The sequence below is a fragment of the Habropoda laboriosa genome, unplaced genomic scaffold (genome assembly GCF_001263275.1).
Source record: "Habropoda laboriosa isolate 0110345459 unplaced genomic scaffold, ASM126327v1 scaffold65, whole genome shotgun sequence".
Taxonomy (NCBI): Eukaryota; Metazoa; Arthropoda; class Insecta; order Hymenoptera; family Apidae; genus Habropoda; species Habropoda laboriosa.
In genome coordinates, this window is record NW_017100254.1 from 2,782,948 (window position 1) to 2,801,279 (window position 18,332).

The following is an 18,332-nucleotide window of genomic DNA, read 5'->3' on the forward strand; positions in this document are numbered from 1 at the left end:
CGATAGTATTTTCATGGGGAAAGTGATATTGTTCGATCTTTCATATATTTAACAAAAATATCAGTCGCCACTTGTACCGAAGAAAAGGCGGATAATTTAATATAATTTAATTTGAATTTGCACTGGTATATAGATAACTATAGAAATTTTAAATACAAGTTATTTCTTCACGAATCTGTTGTAAATATTTTTCTTTTTTTTTTTCATATTCTGTTTCACGTGACAATTAATCGTTCGATCTCCTAAAAGTAGACTTTTCAATTGAACGCAGTTTCATCGCATCGACGTGTGCTATACCGCGGACAAATTTATTGCAGAAGCAATGTCACTTCTACAATGCCGTTTATCTGTTTTCAACGCGGATGATCGCACGTTGTTCGAGTTTTATCAACGTTTATCGAAAAATTCGCTACCTCAGTAAATATTCTCTCTTCAAGATTTTACGCTTTCACGCTCTACATAGTTACAATAGAATAAACGTTAAAGAAATATTTCAAAGTTTGTTTATTAAACCTAACCTTTAATCAGATAGTCAAATATATGTGCCTTATCAAATGCAACAACCGTTACAACGATATTTCGCCCACGTAATTTATTAAAAATCAAAAACTGTCCTATCAGCTCAGGGTCTCCTCTTATACATTAAAATTCAAATATCTCCAAATTAGTTAACCTTGTATTTTAATCAAAATCTTTACCATTCATTTGAAATAATTGTACCGTACCGTTTAAATCGTTCGTTAGCTAGCATGCATCTTTCAGTTTCCCCATCGTTACGTCTCGATTAGCGTACTTGTATGCACCGATACGTGTGCAGGTAAATACACTGGCTACATTGAACTGACCTCTTCAGCTGCTCGACAATAGTCGGGATTATTAAATCGTTCAGGAAGCTGATTGGCTTTGCGACGTGGTTTGCCGTCGAATTAGAGCATTTGCGTTCACCTGGCAACTCGCTAACGTCTCTTTTCAGCCAATCTACATTATATCGTGAAAGAAACTCGTTCAAATCGAGGTTAGTTGCGATCGTCTTATTATCGTGTTTCGTCGAATTTCGTTGCATTTCCGTAAAACACCATCTCTGCTGTATTTTCACTGGGAGATGTGTTATCTTAAATTGGTTATTTCTAAACAGAGTTGTTGACCGTTACTATTTTAACCTTAGTGCGATTTATAGAGAAGATTAAAAGTAACGAACGTTAATCTGTGTTTAGAGGTTACTAATATCAATAGTATATCCGATAAACTATACTTAGAATTTCAGATATAAATTTTGCTCTCGATATTGCTCTCTCTCAATACATATCTCTGTCTCCAACGTGGAAAGATGAAAAGTACGAACGTGAACTTGAACTTCCTAAAGAAAAAAGGGAAAAGAAGCAAGGTGTACATTGTTCGCGTGTTACTGTTTCGAAACGAAATAAACTGCTCGAGGAATATTCATAAAAAAAAAAAAAAAAAGAAAAGGATACAATAAAAACAACCGGCGATCTTATCGGTAAACTCTTGTTCTAGCGTAACAATTCAAATGTGCCTAGCAATTATGTCGAAAAATTATCGAATGTTATAATCATTCGCAACTCTGAATGAATAATGCATCATTCTCGTTTAAACGGAAGGAGCCGGGATTACTCAACTGCCGGCTCGTTATCGGCGATTCGCGTTATGAAAATATTTGAAGGTCTGTCGTCATAAATATGGTAAGTGAATCACACGTTAGTGAAATGATGGATATTAAAACCGCTGAAATAACGATCAACCCCGTAAAAATAATTGTTCGTCGATACGACGATGTATACGATTTCGTCGTTAATGAAAATATAACGAATCTTTCTTCAATTCCACGAAACAATTAAACACTACAGACGTTACAGAAAAATATACTCGTTCAGATGAGGCTTGATACAGACGTACTTATTAATTATTTACGCTTACTGCGGATGTAAAAGATAAAATCAATTAGAACTTGTTACAACTAAATACTACAACCCCGTCGTTCTAACTACGAACTACTATAGTTACTATACTACCGTGGCTGCTTTTACACTAACATGGTAGCCACTACAGTCAGTGCAACGCGTTATACTATACGAAACTGCAACACGAGCTATTCAGAAGCCAAAATGATTAACTCCACTTATCGACGTTATTCTAATTTTAGCATCAAAGCACATGCTTAGTGCTTAATTCGTCCTGAATAAAACAAATTTAACAAATCCAATTTCACGGAGTTAGTCACTTTGCCTTCCGAATGGCTCGCATACTACACTTGTGATTAATATTCAACGCTGGTGGCCGGATATCGTATTAATTTTTCAAATGCACACAACGCATAATTAAGAAGTAATTTTGCTTATCAGAGGTGCAGCAATATAGATAGACAATCGCTAACCAGAATGATCAAACGTACACGAATACTGGATCAAGAGATAAGCGGTAAAATCAGATTACGCGATCTTTGTTCGTTCCTTCTACGTAGGTGGTAGAGTGATCGCGACCGGAACACCGTCCATTATGTTCTCTCTACCAACCGGGAAATGACGATTGCCGCGTACTGTAGAAAAGAGAAATATACCGGGAAGGTCCTCTAACGATGATGACATACGTACGAACACGATGCAGTTTTGCTGCAACGATTATCTAAGATATTTTACATACATTCTACGTTTACTTCACATTTTAACTTTGATATTTCCCAGGGGGCTAGAAGACCATTTTCATTATTCTAAGCATAGTGTTATATCATGCTTTATTATTATTTTTTGTTTAAATTTAAAGCAACGTCTAGTTAGCTACGGGGTTCGAAAATGTTAGTTGACGATATTTGTTCTAAACATTTGAGGTCACTGATGACCACCGTGACCCCATCTAGGAAGCAATCTCCGGTCACAGGTGACAATTACGAGTGATTCTTTCACCAACGAATGCGTTAATTTTCTAACCATAAATCGAGTTTTAATTCGTTTCTCTGGCAGAAGGCCGCGTGCTCTGTAGAAAAAATGTAACTGGAATTTGTTCCACGAAAAACAAAACTAAGATATTTTAGTCGAGTAAGTAGAAGTTCTAAATGGTCCGTTGGAATTCCTCGAAATTCACCTCGTCGTATCTTCTCTGTATTATATGCCCACGGAACGAAGCGAGCAAAGCTCCAAGTTGTTCAGGACACACTCGTAAACCCCGTCAAACCGGTTTCCATCGCGGGCGTCCGGTTGAGAACCGCTGTAGGTCAATCGTGTCAATTCTGACGAATGTATGTCGACTCTGCCCGCGTCTGGTCCTTGTAATTCTTTAGAGTAAACTCTGTGATCCGTATGGATCCGTGACACGTGTGCCATAGCGTGGATAAAACGGTATTAACTAAGATGCACCGATTAGAAATAGCGAATTACAGTGAAATTTGAGAAAAACGCTCGCAAGGGGTCAAGTTGAGAACAAATTTCTTGCTGTGACATATCACCGAGAGAGAGATCGCTGAAACCGTGAAATTTCTTCTTTCTACGCTCGTTGAACGTTCGATGAATATATTTTCGATGTATATTCTATTCGTTAATATCGTTAAAAAGAGGATTAGTTTTAATTCGATGTTAATATTTGAGGTTAGGATTTCCAACCCTCTTTTCCGTTACGTAAGAAAATTCAGAATAAACGAATTACTTGGAGATTCTTGCGATCTGCTTGGTTAGAAATTGTAAATCTAGCAAATTTGATTAATTGTTCAAGTCCTAACAATAGTATCTTGATATGAAAGAATAACTCGACACTTCTATTGTAAGAAATTCTTGGAACAAACGTTGTCTGCGCGGCATAAAGACGGCCTGTAGATGTTATTGTTACTCTATCGTCGATCAGACATTCAGAGAAGACATTATACAAGCTGAAAATGGTTGATAACGCAATTCACGTAACGCTATTAACTAGTCTACGAATTTCAATACTTTTTCTTTCCCCCCGACTAAAATATGACGCAAACTATGTATCTGTGAAACACTTGAATAAAAAAAATAAGTGTGAAATATCGAGGTTTGTCGTTAGCAATTTTGCAACATTCTGCGTGAAAAAAAGTGTCATTCTTATTATTAGTCGGTGGTTTTTGCATAAACGTGAGAGCATTTGTACAATGTACAGCAGCTGCAACTAGGAAATTGAACATTGCACACTGATGAAGTACGAGAAAAAGAAAAAGGTATCGGTATATAGTGTGACATGAATATTCTTATGTATTCATTACGAGGACATCGTAAAATATATATATTCTATTTTACTGCCAGAGAGGTTTCAATCATCAGGTGTCTACTAAAAAGCAAAAACACAAGTACAAAAAATTACAAGTGCCTGTGAACGAGGATTCTTTTGAACATAATTTACCTAACGTCGAGTTCCTGTTTTCTTTAAATCCTCTCTGTATGTGTACACAACTTCTGCAAACACAATGCTTTCGATAAGAATAAAAATTCAAATTTACTCCGTGTCGTAGTCACTCCTATCGAGAATTTTCTTCGTCTAATACTGTATTCGAGCTAACAGTCGACCGTGATGGTGCAACCACTGAAGAATACGTAAAACCTTGAATGAGAGAAACTTGATGAAACCTACGGAACACAATCATCGATATCATCGTCTGGAAGTGTTATCCCTTTATTCTTCTGTTACATCAAGCGGTCTCGTCCCGAGCGGAAAAAAGAGAGGGAAGAATTAGTAATGGTTGCTGTTCAGAAGGAGCCGCAAGTTGCTTTCTGGTCTTAAACAAAGCGAGGAAGGCAGAACTGTCGCGTCTGTCCGTAGATAGAAAGAAGGAAAAAGGCTGAGACTTATAAAGGCAGGCTAAGGCGTGTGTAAATACCTTACTCGATAGCTGCACGTTAACCTCATTACCCATGCACACGTGCTCCCTGGACGTTCACTGTAAAACACACACGCTGAATAAACCGAGAGACTCTCAACACAACAGAGCCCGTTGTTTATTCGTCGTTTTCAACGCTGGTTCCAATGGTACAGTTGTCAGAAGCAATATGGAGAGCTTAGAAAAAATAGCTGTTGTGTAAATATATTGTTAAACTCCGGATATGTAACGTACTTGGTTTGGGATAGAAGAAGTATAGTAAAAGGAAGGAAATCACAGTTATGGAAATCTAGAAACCTAGAAGTACACTTGGAAATATTTTAAAGCAGGATTCATAATGATCTAGATGTGTTACATATACATTACAGCTCAAAAGTATCCGGATATTTACTGCTTTTTTTTTTTTGACAGAATGTTATTTAAATTACGTTTAAATTTTGTCATTTGTTACTGTTACTGTTATATACAGGGTGAACCACGAAACGTGATCACTAGGACTTTTATGCAAATTCATATTTTCTTGAATATAATTTAAAAAATAGAAGCTAGATCTGCGACTGTTTCGTTCACTAAATATTATAACGAGTACTATATTTTGGGTTTATTTATGTATTTTTGCTTATTACGTGCAGAAATTATTATTATTCATGCAGAAATTATTTAACTAAAATGCAATAACAACTCGTTTCATTTTTATGAACCAATTAGGTGTTTCTAAACTCTTGATGATCTATTTGAGAACAGTATATAGAGATAAGAATGGAGCTAAAGTCGTGCAGTTGCCTTCTCTGCTTTAGTTCGTCTTTAGTTGCTTTTATGTTCAGATATGTGTTCAAAACGAGAATTATTAGTACGATAACGTGCTAGTATTATTATACTTGCAGAAGAAAGATATTCAAATAGGGAAACTGCTCTAAAAAAGAAAATTCCAAAGTCGACGGTGCGTGATACCATCAAGAAATACGCAAGTGTTGAAGGTTAGGTTAGGTTCGTTCGTCAAAAAGAAAATCCACAGAATCTGAAGATTGCTGTATTGAAAGTATCAGAAAACGCAAAATAGACGTTATACTGCACCAGAAATCACTGCCGAAATAAAGAGAACGTGAGAAGATCATGTTAGCGCGGCTACAGTAAAATGGCGCCTCCTTAAAGTCGGCCTTCGTGGATGTGCAGCTGCAAAGAAGCCACTTTTAAAACCTACGAACAAAACAAAACGTCTCGAATTTCATTTCTACGCAGGACAATGATCCTAAGCGCACCGCTAAATTATGTAAAAATTATTTAGAAACCTTAGCGAGTGAAAATGTATTAAAAATAACAAAATAACCTCCACAATCGTCAGATTTCAACCCCATCGAAAAATGGCGGTACGAATTGAACCGAAAAGTACGAGGTAAGTGCTAAAAATCTCAGAAGGACTTACGGAAACGTTCAGAAGCAACGTAGAAGGAAATTAGTTTAGAGGCAATTAGAAAACTGATAGGAAGGTTTCCGCGATTAGTTCAAGCAGCAATATCTAATCACGGTGGAAACGTGGACGAAACGCGTATTTAATTTAATTACAGTGTTAATAAGTTTCAATTTAAAACTCGTTTATTCTTCAAGAAATTGACAAAGACCGATTTAACTGCACGTTTATACGCGCGTTGGTGAATATTTTCGTAGAAAATATGAGAAAGTAGGAAGATCTGAGAACCCTGCAATTTCTGACACAACCTGTATACAATGTTTTTTAGTTTCCACAGCTATCACAGTTAGATATTGGATTTATCTGTTCAGCGGCGCACACTTTGTCGAATATTTTCGCAATTTGTGTGAGATGAATAAAGAAAATATTACAGCTACGAGATATCGTGGAAAAATTCCAAGTGAAAAGTGTTCCATGAATATTTCTCAGATGTCGAGACAAGGCATTGCCTCGTGTCTCTTTTTCTTTTCTTTTTTTCTTACAAAACGTGCATTTCGTTGGTAGAAACACATCGCTCGGCCATTCGAAATCCCGTCACGAAGGGTACAATGTCGGCAGTGGACGAAATACGGAATGCATTTTTATTCCTTCTAGCGCCTCCTTTTGCTTACGGAACGTCTACGGAATATTTTACACGTCGCCACCAATGACGACTGTTAATTATAAATAAACAGTAATTAGAATAAAATATAAATTACCATATTCGAGAGTTACGCGAGAAATTGAATTTCAATAAAAAAAGAAGAAACGTTGGGTTAGCTTTTCTTTTTTATATAGTTTGGTCTGAAATTGGGAAATATTTTACAATTTTTCTCAGAAATTTTCTGAATTTTTTTCAGAGTTTTTCAGAAACGAGCTTCGTGTGAACAAATCACTCTACATTTTCGACTTACTTTCCCACAAGTAATCAAACGGTACGAGAAAGTGTGCGAGAATGCGAGACAACCAGCATGAGAATATTTTCTTCTAAAATATTCACCATCATGTATTATAGTATATTGTCTTGTCGATTGCACGTTTGGATTGCATGCGTAATATATCATATTGCTGATTCTCGAGTGTAACGGGTGAGCCAGAACGTGTCGAACAACACGGTATAGGCACTTGAACGTCAGGTAACGCGATCGACTGCATCGAATGGCGGTCATGGTTTTTGAGCAGGCCACAGGTGACGAGGAGACCGGTAAGATTTATTATAGGCTATGCTCATAAAGCGTTTCAGTCAGAAAGCGAAGAGGAAAGAGCGATATTTCGCCGACAAAACGAGCGATTGTCGTCGTCCATAAATGAACTCTAATTAAGATAATTGCGACTAAGGACGCGTATAAAGCATACAGTGTTAGCAGGGGACGAGCATTAAACTCCAGGCACATTATAGAAACACGTCACATATGGAAATAACATCGGGTATCGATAATGTCTCCAATATTTCATTTACTCCTATTCTTCCTATTTCGTTACTTCGAAATTACTACATTACTACTCTATTCTCTCTGAAAAACACAGATTAGCCGTTTCTGCGCCGGTAATTATAGAAATATCGTAAGTCGCGTGTATATCTTTTATTCGATATTCAACATGTCCGAATATGTACATCGTCTCGATGCTGAAAATACGATTCCTAATTTATCTCGAAATATGTAACGAAAGAAGATCTGTTAATTTAATTCACACCACCCTGTGTATCCTTCTCTTCGCTACCTCGAATTTATTTCTCTCACTCGACAATGTTCTACCGCGAACTACCGAACCTTCTTCTCCACCGAAGTGTTCGAAAACACATACTTTTTTTTCAGCATCCTTGAGATAAACGCAACGAGCGGCGGCCATTTTGACGTAAGGGGTTCGGTACCATTCCTAAACGTAGCCTCTAGTGCCTTGACCGAGTTTAACGTAACTACACTGTAATGTGGGGTGATATTATTCAATAGGCAGTTTGCAGAGAGGTCACTTTTTACTCGAGCGATAAGATAGCTGGACGATGAAATTTTCCCAAACGAGAGAGATCACACTCCCTCGGCTGTGTACTTACACACGTGGATATACCCGCTCCAGTTTCTCGATCTGTTTTTCCATTTCGTTTCGTTCTTTTTCTTTTTTTTTTCATTTCTTCATTTTTTTTTCTTTTTTCGTTTTATCGCGTTACACGTGCGACATCGTTGCACGAACATGGTCACGAGAATCGAGCTGGTTGTGCAGTGTCGAGAAACCGAGAGATGTCGGTGGGTCGTGCCATATCGTGTTGCGGTGCGTCTGCACAAAAGCTTGGGTTACATCACGTTGCACATTTGGACCAGCGACCGGTTGCAACGAAAACGAGACCACGACCACGACGTGGACAAGCAGAGTAATTTACGGGAACACGATCGTCCAGAAAACGAACGACTCCGCCGAAGTGTGACAAAAATACAAGATTTAACCCATATATTTTTTTTCTTTATGGGAGAGAAAGTTACACGAAAGGTGTGGATAACACTTGAAATGACAAAAAAGATGATAAATTCAGGGTGGATAGGTGATGGCAGAAGAGATGCAATATTTGTGACATAAAACGTTGCACAGATGTAATTTCGAAATTTTACACTTGTGAAAATTAGGTTGGATTTTAGAAGATACCGTTGTTTCCCAATACAATTTACACTCTCGCTCGCGTACTTGTTAGTTTCAAAGGAAGTATTGATTCTGATTGGTGTTCAGTTAATATCTTAAATCTCAATGTGACTCAAGTAAAGTTAAAAAGTCAAGGATACGAGGGAAAGTTGTTCTCTGAAAGTGAACTGGAAGCCTTGAAACGGTTACATCTTGAAAGTATCCAGAATCTGTATCCTTACGGTGTTCACAAAGTTATCAAACTTGCGCTTGAACTGTTTTTCTCCAAATTCCCTGAGTTTCTTCGAGTCTTTCAAAATTTCACTTATCAAGTCAAAGTCAAAGTATTTTTTCCTTTTTTTTTAAGTGATATGAGATAAGAAAACCTAAAAAAATGAGGCTATATCTTTAAATATTATTACGAGTTCTTTCTCTTAAACGCATCGTACAATCGAATGTATTAAAGCGTAACTCGTGGTTACAAGTCACCCGAGATTTCAGCTCGAAATATTCATTACCGTTCTTTCTTTATTACAGCTTATTATAGCTGGCATTATGGCTGAAGAGCCAAGGATATGAGTGAAGGTGTTCTCAAAGACACAACGCTTAAATTGGTTGCAAGTTAAACTTCGATTCTTCGATAAATCTCCTTGAGAACTTTTCTGAACAAATCTTACTATTTTCTAACCTAGAAATCTATAACTTTATGAAAAATTATAACGCTCTCGTATTTATGCATTTTTGTATTTTGGAAATGAAGCCGTAGATAGAATTTCTTTTCCTATTTCGACTCTAGTTTGTTCCTCGAAGCCTGAGACACCCGGTATAATCAATCGTAATGTCTTTGTCGATAAGCAAAGAATATTCTGATTACGTGACAGAATTGTTTTCCATTACAAAACACACGCAAAAGAATAAAACAGTCTGGTCTCGTAGAAAGCTCGAGCAATAAACGGTGACGAACATATGGAAATATTTACGGCGATATCGTGTTACCATTTGCTATCGATACGTCGCAGAGCGGCTGTACCGTTTATGTATCGTTTTACTTCGGATTAAGGCCTCGTTGATTTTCTTGCGTGTAATATTATTTCAACGATGTTCACGCCGTGGTAGGTTAACGATTACCGGAACTTCAATCCCTCATCTCCCGGAGACGTTCCCATAATATTTCACAAACACATGCCTGACATGTGTCACTGTTGCTTCTGCAAGTGTAATAAAAAAATAAGTCTCAAAGACGAGAACTTTTAACACGTGATTCGAATGTATTTTCGATTAGTAAATGAAAATTCCAGTTTTGAAAAAAAAAAAATTTTAATTGCAAATAAGTATACGTAAAGAATTTCAAACTTTTATACGTTGCGTAATAAGTTTCTAAAGATCTTCGAAATGACCGTACCTTCGGCCACGATAGCAATGCAAAAATATGTATTTACATTACAACGTCCACTTTTTTGCCTATTCAAATAGGCTGTTTTAATCTACACGTGATAACATTACCAAAAAAACATTTCTAAAGGTTATCTTAAAATTATCTCCTTCAAGCCATGCCTTCGCTACTTTTCTCCGTTGAAGTTTGTTTATAATTTACCTTTAGTTGAATCTGAAAATTTTATATCGATACCGCAATAATAATATTCAATTTTCAATAATTTGCCGACTGATTATTAGAACGTTACTCGAGTATTACGTAGTTTATGTTGATTGCTGTTCGGTTTGTATGAAGTATAAGAATAGAGTACAAGTTTTACCAGGAATTCGTAAAGTCAGGTATTTTAGGAGAGTATTCAAGTTCATGGTCACTTGAGGCTCATAAAACTGTAGGTCAATGTGTTTCCCTTCGTATCAGTTAAAAGAATGTATGAAAGATATTTTCTATTTCATAAGATAACGTAAAATTGTAAGATACATAATTATGTAGTTGTTTTCTGTTCTAATCTTACAACAAAAATAAACTGCTACAATTAAATCTTATCGTCTTTGCAAAACTGAATGAGAAATAAACATTTACTACTTTATCTTAATAAACAAATAAATTTCAGGAAGTATCAAGTGTTACAATTGTTTGCAGCATAAAATGAATTCTTTAATATTTAAACATTTAAATATCAAGAAATAAAAAATTGTAATGTACCGAGTAAAAACAATTCGATTGTACGAAGAAATTTTGATGCGCGACTGCTCATAAGGACGTTCATTATTTCTACACCAACCTAATATTTCACAACCAGCGCGGTCCTAAACGAGCGACGGCAGACGACGAGAGATGTTGGTATTTCCGTTTTGTAGGGTAAAATGCAGTCCTTTCAGGGACCGTGCATCTGGTCACGTACACAATCGCAGCGGGCACCCTTCTTGAAACGACAGAATAAAAGCGTAAAATAAGAGAGACAGACAGAAGGAAAGAGAGAAGGAAAGAGGGAGAGAAGGAGAGAGAGAGAGAGAGAAGCTGGTGGACTGCATGAAATTGCTGATATTGATTGCATAATTCAAGCTATGTTGCTCTCCCTATAGAGTTTCGCACGCAAATTTATGTCTTCTTAATTGAGTCTAAACAAATGTGGAATGTAGATTGTAATATTAAAGAGACTGAAAGAAATGGAATAATTGTAGGTGTAATAAGTGAAATAAAATGGAATAAGTATCACATTGAAATTATGTACTTTCAATGATAGATACTACTGCCAAATTGATAATTAAATATTTCATTTTCCATTTAGAAAACAGCAATTACAATTTACAATACTATCAGTTAGACTTTGCAAGTATTTTCTAATAGTACTAACAGCTTTAACATAAATGTTAAACATTTGTTAAATTTTACTTTTCTATATTCTTGTGCTTCCTCTGCTATGTTTGTAAATATTAAGTAATACTTAATAAACGCAGTTTGCCTTGGCCTACTTACATTTCATTCAATGTTAAAAGTAGGGAGAATAACACTATCTACCGATAACCTTAAAAATTCCTTGGACTTTCTCTAATGTATTTACTAATTTCACGTAAACTATAGTTCTAAAAACAATTTTATTGTCATTCAGGGCACAAATAGTACTCATTCAAGTCGTACGCACAATCCTCTTGTAAACCTCAGCATTCAATTGAATTTAACTATCGAATTAAACCGATTTACTTTCATTATGATATTTGAGGTGAACGATAGACATGGTAAAAGAGAAACCAGTAAACAGAATAACGGTTGTGGGTAATGACGGTTCTAAGTAGTTTTAAATTAACGTGATGAAAGTTCCTAGTTAGAACATTACTGGAAACTTCTACGATCCCCAGATTATTGTTCTATTGTTTTATCTTTTACTACAATTATCATAGAACGATATTTAAATTTGTTGATATCTCTTAATTATGCGTAAATAGTTTCACATAATTTTATCTTAATAATAATTCAAACAAAATACCTCATTGTAGCGCAATATTTTACCGCCAAATGCTTCACGTTCGAAATCGTGTTGTCACATGTGTTTACTGTTTCCATGGTAATCTACCAAAACAGAAAAAATATAGAAAAAATAAAGGATAAAATAAAATCAATGTAGTAACCTTCTTATAAGATTTTTTGACGTATCACGGTGCAAATATTCATTCAAGATGATTCAAGCGTTCGTTTAACTAAATCTGTTAGAAATTAGCGAACAGAATCCTATGAGCAACGGTAGCCATCGTTGGACGCAGAGCATACACTATGGAAACAGGGTATACAGTGTACCATGGTATAAACGGGGGAACTTGAAGCAGCCGTCGGTCCCCCACCGTTTCGATCCCCACCTCCTGGGCCCTCTCTACTCGTTTCTACTCCGGCAGTCCCCCTAACAGATCGAAAGAGTTTCCCTCCCGCCCCTCGGCTGAACAACAAGCCACTGACTTCTCTCGTCAGTCGACGTTGAAGACTGCTACGTACGTACGTGTGTATGCCATCACAATTCGGTGTTGGCTGCTCACAACCCGCTCATCGTACGATCTATCTGCACGATATCGAGAGAAAAAGTTCGGCGTGAACGAGAGAGAGAGAAGGAGAAGAAAGGAGAAGGAGGAGAAAGAGGGAGCTCGCAAGTACGCAGCACGCCGGGAGAATTGAAGGTGTTGGCTGTGTTTCTTGACGAAATCCTCAGCCCGACGAAGGAAATAGCAAGATTGACAGTGAGTGTCGTTGCTGCGACACGAAGCGGAGAATTAAATCGGTGGCACGGCAACGCGCAATTCCGCGAAGTTCCAGAAAACCAGACAAAACGAGCGAGCGCGCGCTTGGGTTGCACGTAGCTCTACCTATCAACAGTAACCACAAAACGATCGCGTAGAGAAAAAGATACACGATCGATTCTGAAAACACAGTCGGCCTCCGACGACGACACACGCAGTTATTTCTTTACCGTGTTCCACAATTACTCGACGTTCGAATCGATCCATTGCCAACGAAAGATGCCGACAGGACACGTGTGTTTCGCCGACGCGTCCCATAGTTAAATTCTTGCCGGAGGATAGTCGTGTGTGCATAAGACCTAGAGTGGTCGTTCGCGATCTCGTTCAACGTGGTTCGGTGACCGATCGGTCGTGCGCGCGCGCTCGCTCTCTTCGCCCCAAAGAAAGAACCAGAAGCGGCGACCAGAGAGAGGAGTAGGGTGGAAGAAAAGGAAGAAGGAGCCGAAGGAGGAGGAGAAACAGAAGAAAAGGAAAAGAGAGAGGCACGCCGCGTGGACATAGCCGTACGATCGTGTGTCTGTTTCGTTTCGTTTTACCGCTTTTCGAGCTTGAGCGCTGTAGATGAGGACTCGCGGGAAGTTTTAATTGATACGATTTTCCCCGATACATCTTTCTTTTTTTCTCTCTTTCTTTCTCTCTTTTTTTCCGTTCGTCGTAAACGATTCCGCCACGTGGGAATAACAGTGCGAAGGAGGAGAAAACGTACCAGAGAATCACACAACACAACACGCTGTTCATCGGGACAAAACAACCATGTACAAGCTACTAGGGGATCTCGGTAGGTACCTGAAATGGCAGGAAATCACGACGGATTCGATGGCGTTTCGGTTGCACAACCATTTCACAACGGTGCTGCTTTTCACGTGTTCGGTGGTGATCACGGCCACCCAATATGTTGGTAACCCGATCTCCTGTATCGTTCAGGGTTTACCCACGCACCCTATCAACACTTACTGCTGGATTACTTCTACGTTTACTATGCCGGACGCATTTAATCGACAGGTACGCAATTTCGTTCAACGATTGTGCCCTTAATTTCTCAACAGATCTACATTTTAATTGCGTTCATTCTTCAAACCACTTGTTTGTAACCTTCGGATCTTTGATGGTCAAACGTGCAATACGAATCGTTGATAACTGTAGGAAAATGTTGTATCGACCCGATTGAAGTATAAAAATAGTTCGAATATTTGACTACATTGTAAGGAACATATAGTGGCATATGCAGCGATTTTTTATTTTGCTGTAAAACCTTTGAAATTGACAGTTTGATTATAAGCATTTTTTAATAATTATTGGAAACTTCAAAGAATTTTTAACGTAGATTGTCAATTGCGCAGTGTTGACTTTTTTAATGGGAATATTTGTACTCTTGAAAGCTTTTAAGTTAATTATCGCAATTCAACACTTCCTTTACTGTAGATACAGATATACATTATCTTTTAATTACTACATTCGTGATATTAATTAAAATGTTTATACAGTTATTGTCGTTAAATGTTTAGATTTTATTATCCCGCATTTAAACATGGTAATAGAATATAATTACAGCACCTGTAGCGTGCGCGGTCACGAACAATAACCTATAGAGATACGATTTGCTCTTTGAAAGATTTCTTACGTACACTTTACATAATAAATATTTTCGACAACATTTTCTCAATAAATTTATCAATAGAAACGGTGACCAATACCAACCTGAATCACAGAGTCGTTAGAAAAATCACGAAGTAAATCTCGTTTACGTTTCTTTATAAATTCAAGGCGCATGCGCGGGAAGTAAATAATATATGCGTAATAATGCGTTAATATACAAAACGTGTGAAACAGGTTGACTAGAAGATTAAATAAAAAGAAAAATTTATACTGTCAAGTTACTAGACATTTTTTTTTCACTTTAAAATCTAGAAATAGCTTAATGTTTGCCATGTATTACTAACGAACTACTTAAAGGTCGTTGTCTTTTTTTCATCTTTCATACATATAGTTTTAATTACACTTCCTGATACAGCCTGTACAGAAAATTTAGTGCATCATACAGTCAAGAAAAAGATATAAATTTAATCAACTGCACCTGTGATATTTCGTTATTATATTATTGTTGTCAGAGCGTTCGTTTCGTTGGCAGGTTGGTCTAGAAGTGGCGCATCCAGGAGTAGCGAACGACTTCGGCGACGTGGACGCGAGGAAATACTACACTTACTACCAGTGGGTGTGCTTCGTGTTGTTCTTCCAGGTAAAGGCTCGTTTATCAGTAATCTTGTACGCGCGACAGATAAAGTCCAGCGAACAGCTGCGCGCCTTCTCGGTTTAGGTTTTTCTTTACCTCCGCTAGTGTTCTCACATTTCCCGTATTGGATATCCGAAACTGGTTCGCGAGAGCGAATGCACGAGCGCTAAAGATTGACCGGTTAGAACTTCACCATTGCTCTACCGATAATATGTCTTTTGCAACGTTATCAGTTTTTGTTATTCTTAACCGCGAAACCGCTTCGATAATTCGTTGTAGCCTATTTCATATTTCTTGTTTTAAAAAGGAATAAAGTGTTGTTAGATGAATTTGTAAATGTGGTAAATTAATTCTTTACCGAATATTTATGGTATTCCGATTTTTGGAAAAAATAATAAGTAAATGTGGGCTGTTGGCTAAATAAATAATTCTACAATTGTATGTAGCTAGTATAGACAAAATTTCAACATAATATATTAATCAATCTATTATTCGTGGTTTTTCACAGGCAGTACTATGCTATATACCACAATGGCTGTGGAATATGTGGGAGGGCGGTTTGATCGGCTCGCTGGTTATGGGTATGAATCACTGTCTCGAATGCAAGGATAGCATTGAAGCGAAAACAAACATGTTGATGGATTATTTAATACTATACAAAAAGGTAAGCTTTAAATTTTAATTGAATCAAAAGTTACAATGTTCAGTAATGATATTTTTTTTTACAAATATAAGTACGTTATCTGCAAAGTTTATTAATTTATTTCTTACTATCTATAAGCTTTTGATTAAATTCTTTCTTCAGTTATTTAAAACGATACTTTTCTCCGCACAACTAAAAATCTTAACTCCGGAGAAAGAGCGGAAGGGGGATGAAGGCTGAGACGGTTCGGTTAGATTCAATTTGCCTTCATTGAGTCCAATTTATGCCAATTCACCGATTGCTTGTTCTTTCAGACTCACAGCACGTACGTGTACCGATACTTCGCCTGCGAGGTCCTCTGTCTAGTTAACATCTTCGCTCAACTGTACCTGATGAATCGGTTCTTCGATGGCGAATTCCTCAGCTACGGTCTACGGGTGCTGCAATTCTCCGATATTCCTCAGGAGGAACGCATCGATCCTATGGTCTATGTGTTTCCACGGGTCACTAAGTGTATCTTTCACAAATATGGTGCATCAGGAACCATACAGAGGCACGATTCCCTTTGCATACTCCCATTAAACATCGTCAACGAGAAGACGTACATTTTCATCTGGTTCTGGTTCACGATCCTGTCGATTTTATTGCTGGGTCTAGTAGTATACCGAGCTGCCATCATTTTTGCACCAGTAGTGAGACCAAGACTGCTTCATCTTTCATCAAGATTCGTCAACAAAGACACTTGCAATAGTATCTGCAAGAAGGTTGAACTCGGCGATTGGTGGATCCTTTACGTTCTGTCCACCAACATGGATGCGAAGATCTACTGCAGCTTCCTAGAGGAATTCACAAAGAGAATGAGCGATACGTTAACGATCTCTGCTTAAAACACATTTCGCTATTTTATAAATAAGGTTTAAAAAAGACACCGATTAAAAGACCGCGGATATATGGACTGATTCGTTGATTGAAGCTCGTTTACTTCCCGGATTCTCTCTTTCGTAAGTTCAAGAAACTAGAGAGCTAAAGGAGAAATGATTAAACGTTACAAGAATTCGTAGAGGTATTTTCCTAGCTAGCGCCCAGAGGGAACAATTGCTATATATGACTGACGTAGTAGACACACGATGACACTCTGATACCGCGTTAAAGTGACCAATTTAGGATCTCTGTGTGCGTGCGCAAATGGATGTTGGGTGCGATAGCTGCGTATGTGTACGCGCGCGTGAATCATTACAATGGTTATGTCCCGAGAGAGAATTGTTCTGTATCTCTTCATTTAGTGTTCGTTCTCCAAAGCAACAAAGCCATTTTATTTCTCGTGAGGTATTGCTCAAGGGAAATCGTTTCTGTAGCGTTAAAGAAATTGTTGATCGCGAGGATTCATCTTTTACCGTGCAACGTTTTTCTACTATGAGATCATCCTAGATTTTTTATGCATCGATCGCGATCGTAACAACATACATTGTGTTGTAAGAGATGCTATTACTATACATTCCTGTATAATGTATTCAAATCAGCTCGTTTAATTTTTTCCTCCCTTTCATGTCGATAAAGAAGTTTTGTTTTGTTTTAAGATGATACTATATTAAATTTTTTGAACATATATTTCAGGATAAAATATGTTGAGAATAAGTTTCCAATATAACAAAGCAATTATTTTGCTGGGAAAAACGGTAACAACCTTAGCCAATTTAAGTAACATTTTATTGGATAAAGTGGGTATTATGTAATTTTTTAATAGCTCTTAAAGAAAATGCAATATTTGTTTGGCCTCTAAGAAATTGTTGCTCTGAAGTTTGTTATAATTTTGTCCAGCATTGTAAATGATACGTGTTTTATAAGCATTATGTATTGTATGTTGAGCATCTACCTACTTGTGTTCCATCGACAATTAAACATTGTCGAAGAAGACTTGTATTACGTATTGCGAACCTTTTAGTAGCGTATTATACTTTCTACTATAATCAATTTCTGGTGTACGTATCAATATATGAGAATGTGCATACATTAAACAAATTGTATCATATATTATACGTATTTCCTATTGGAAAATAAGAACTGAGAAACAAACAAAGCAGACGCATTTTAATAGTTTAATATGTGATCAATGAGAGAATTAAAGATTGACAAAGATGGAAAGCGTTTTATACACTTGCACAATTTATGTTTAAATGCTGCAGCGATATTATATCTAATGAAATATTCTTATAATTGATGCACCTATTGTTGTTCATTATTTTCAATGTGTATCATCATGTTTTAAAGGAGTAAGTTTCAGTTTATTACTCTTTGTGATAAATTTATGGAACCTTTAGTTATACTCCTGTCTCAATTTTGACCT

At 37.1% G+C, this 18,332-nt stretch overlaps 1 protein-coding gene across 1 annotated transcript; it reads left to right on the forward strand.

Annotated features, from left to right (window-relative positions):
- Positions 1 to 13,631: 13,631 nt before the first annotated feature.
- LOC108572376 (innexin inx1) lies at positions 13,632 to 17,276 on the forward strand. The gene is made up of 4 exons (XM_017934609.1): positions 13,632 to 14,117; positions 15,244 to 15,351; positions 15,854 to 16,009; positions 16,303 to 17,276. The coding sequence occupies exons 1-4, from the start codon at positions 13,869 to 13,871 to the stop codon at positions 16,873 to 16,875; spliced, it is 1,086 nt and encodes a 361-aa protein (XP_017790098.1). The 5' UTR covers positions 13,632 to 13,868; the 3' UTR covers positions 16,876 to 17,276.
- Positions 17,277 to 18,332: the final 1,056 nt, after the last annotated feature.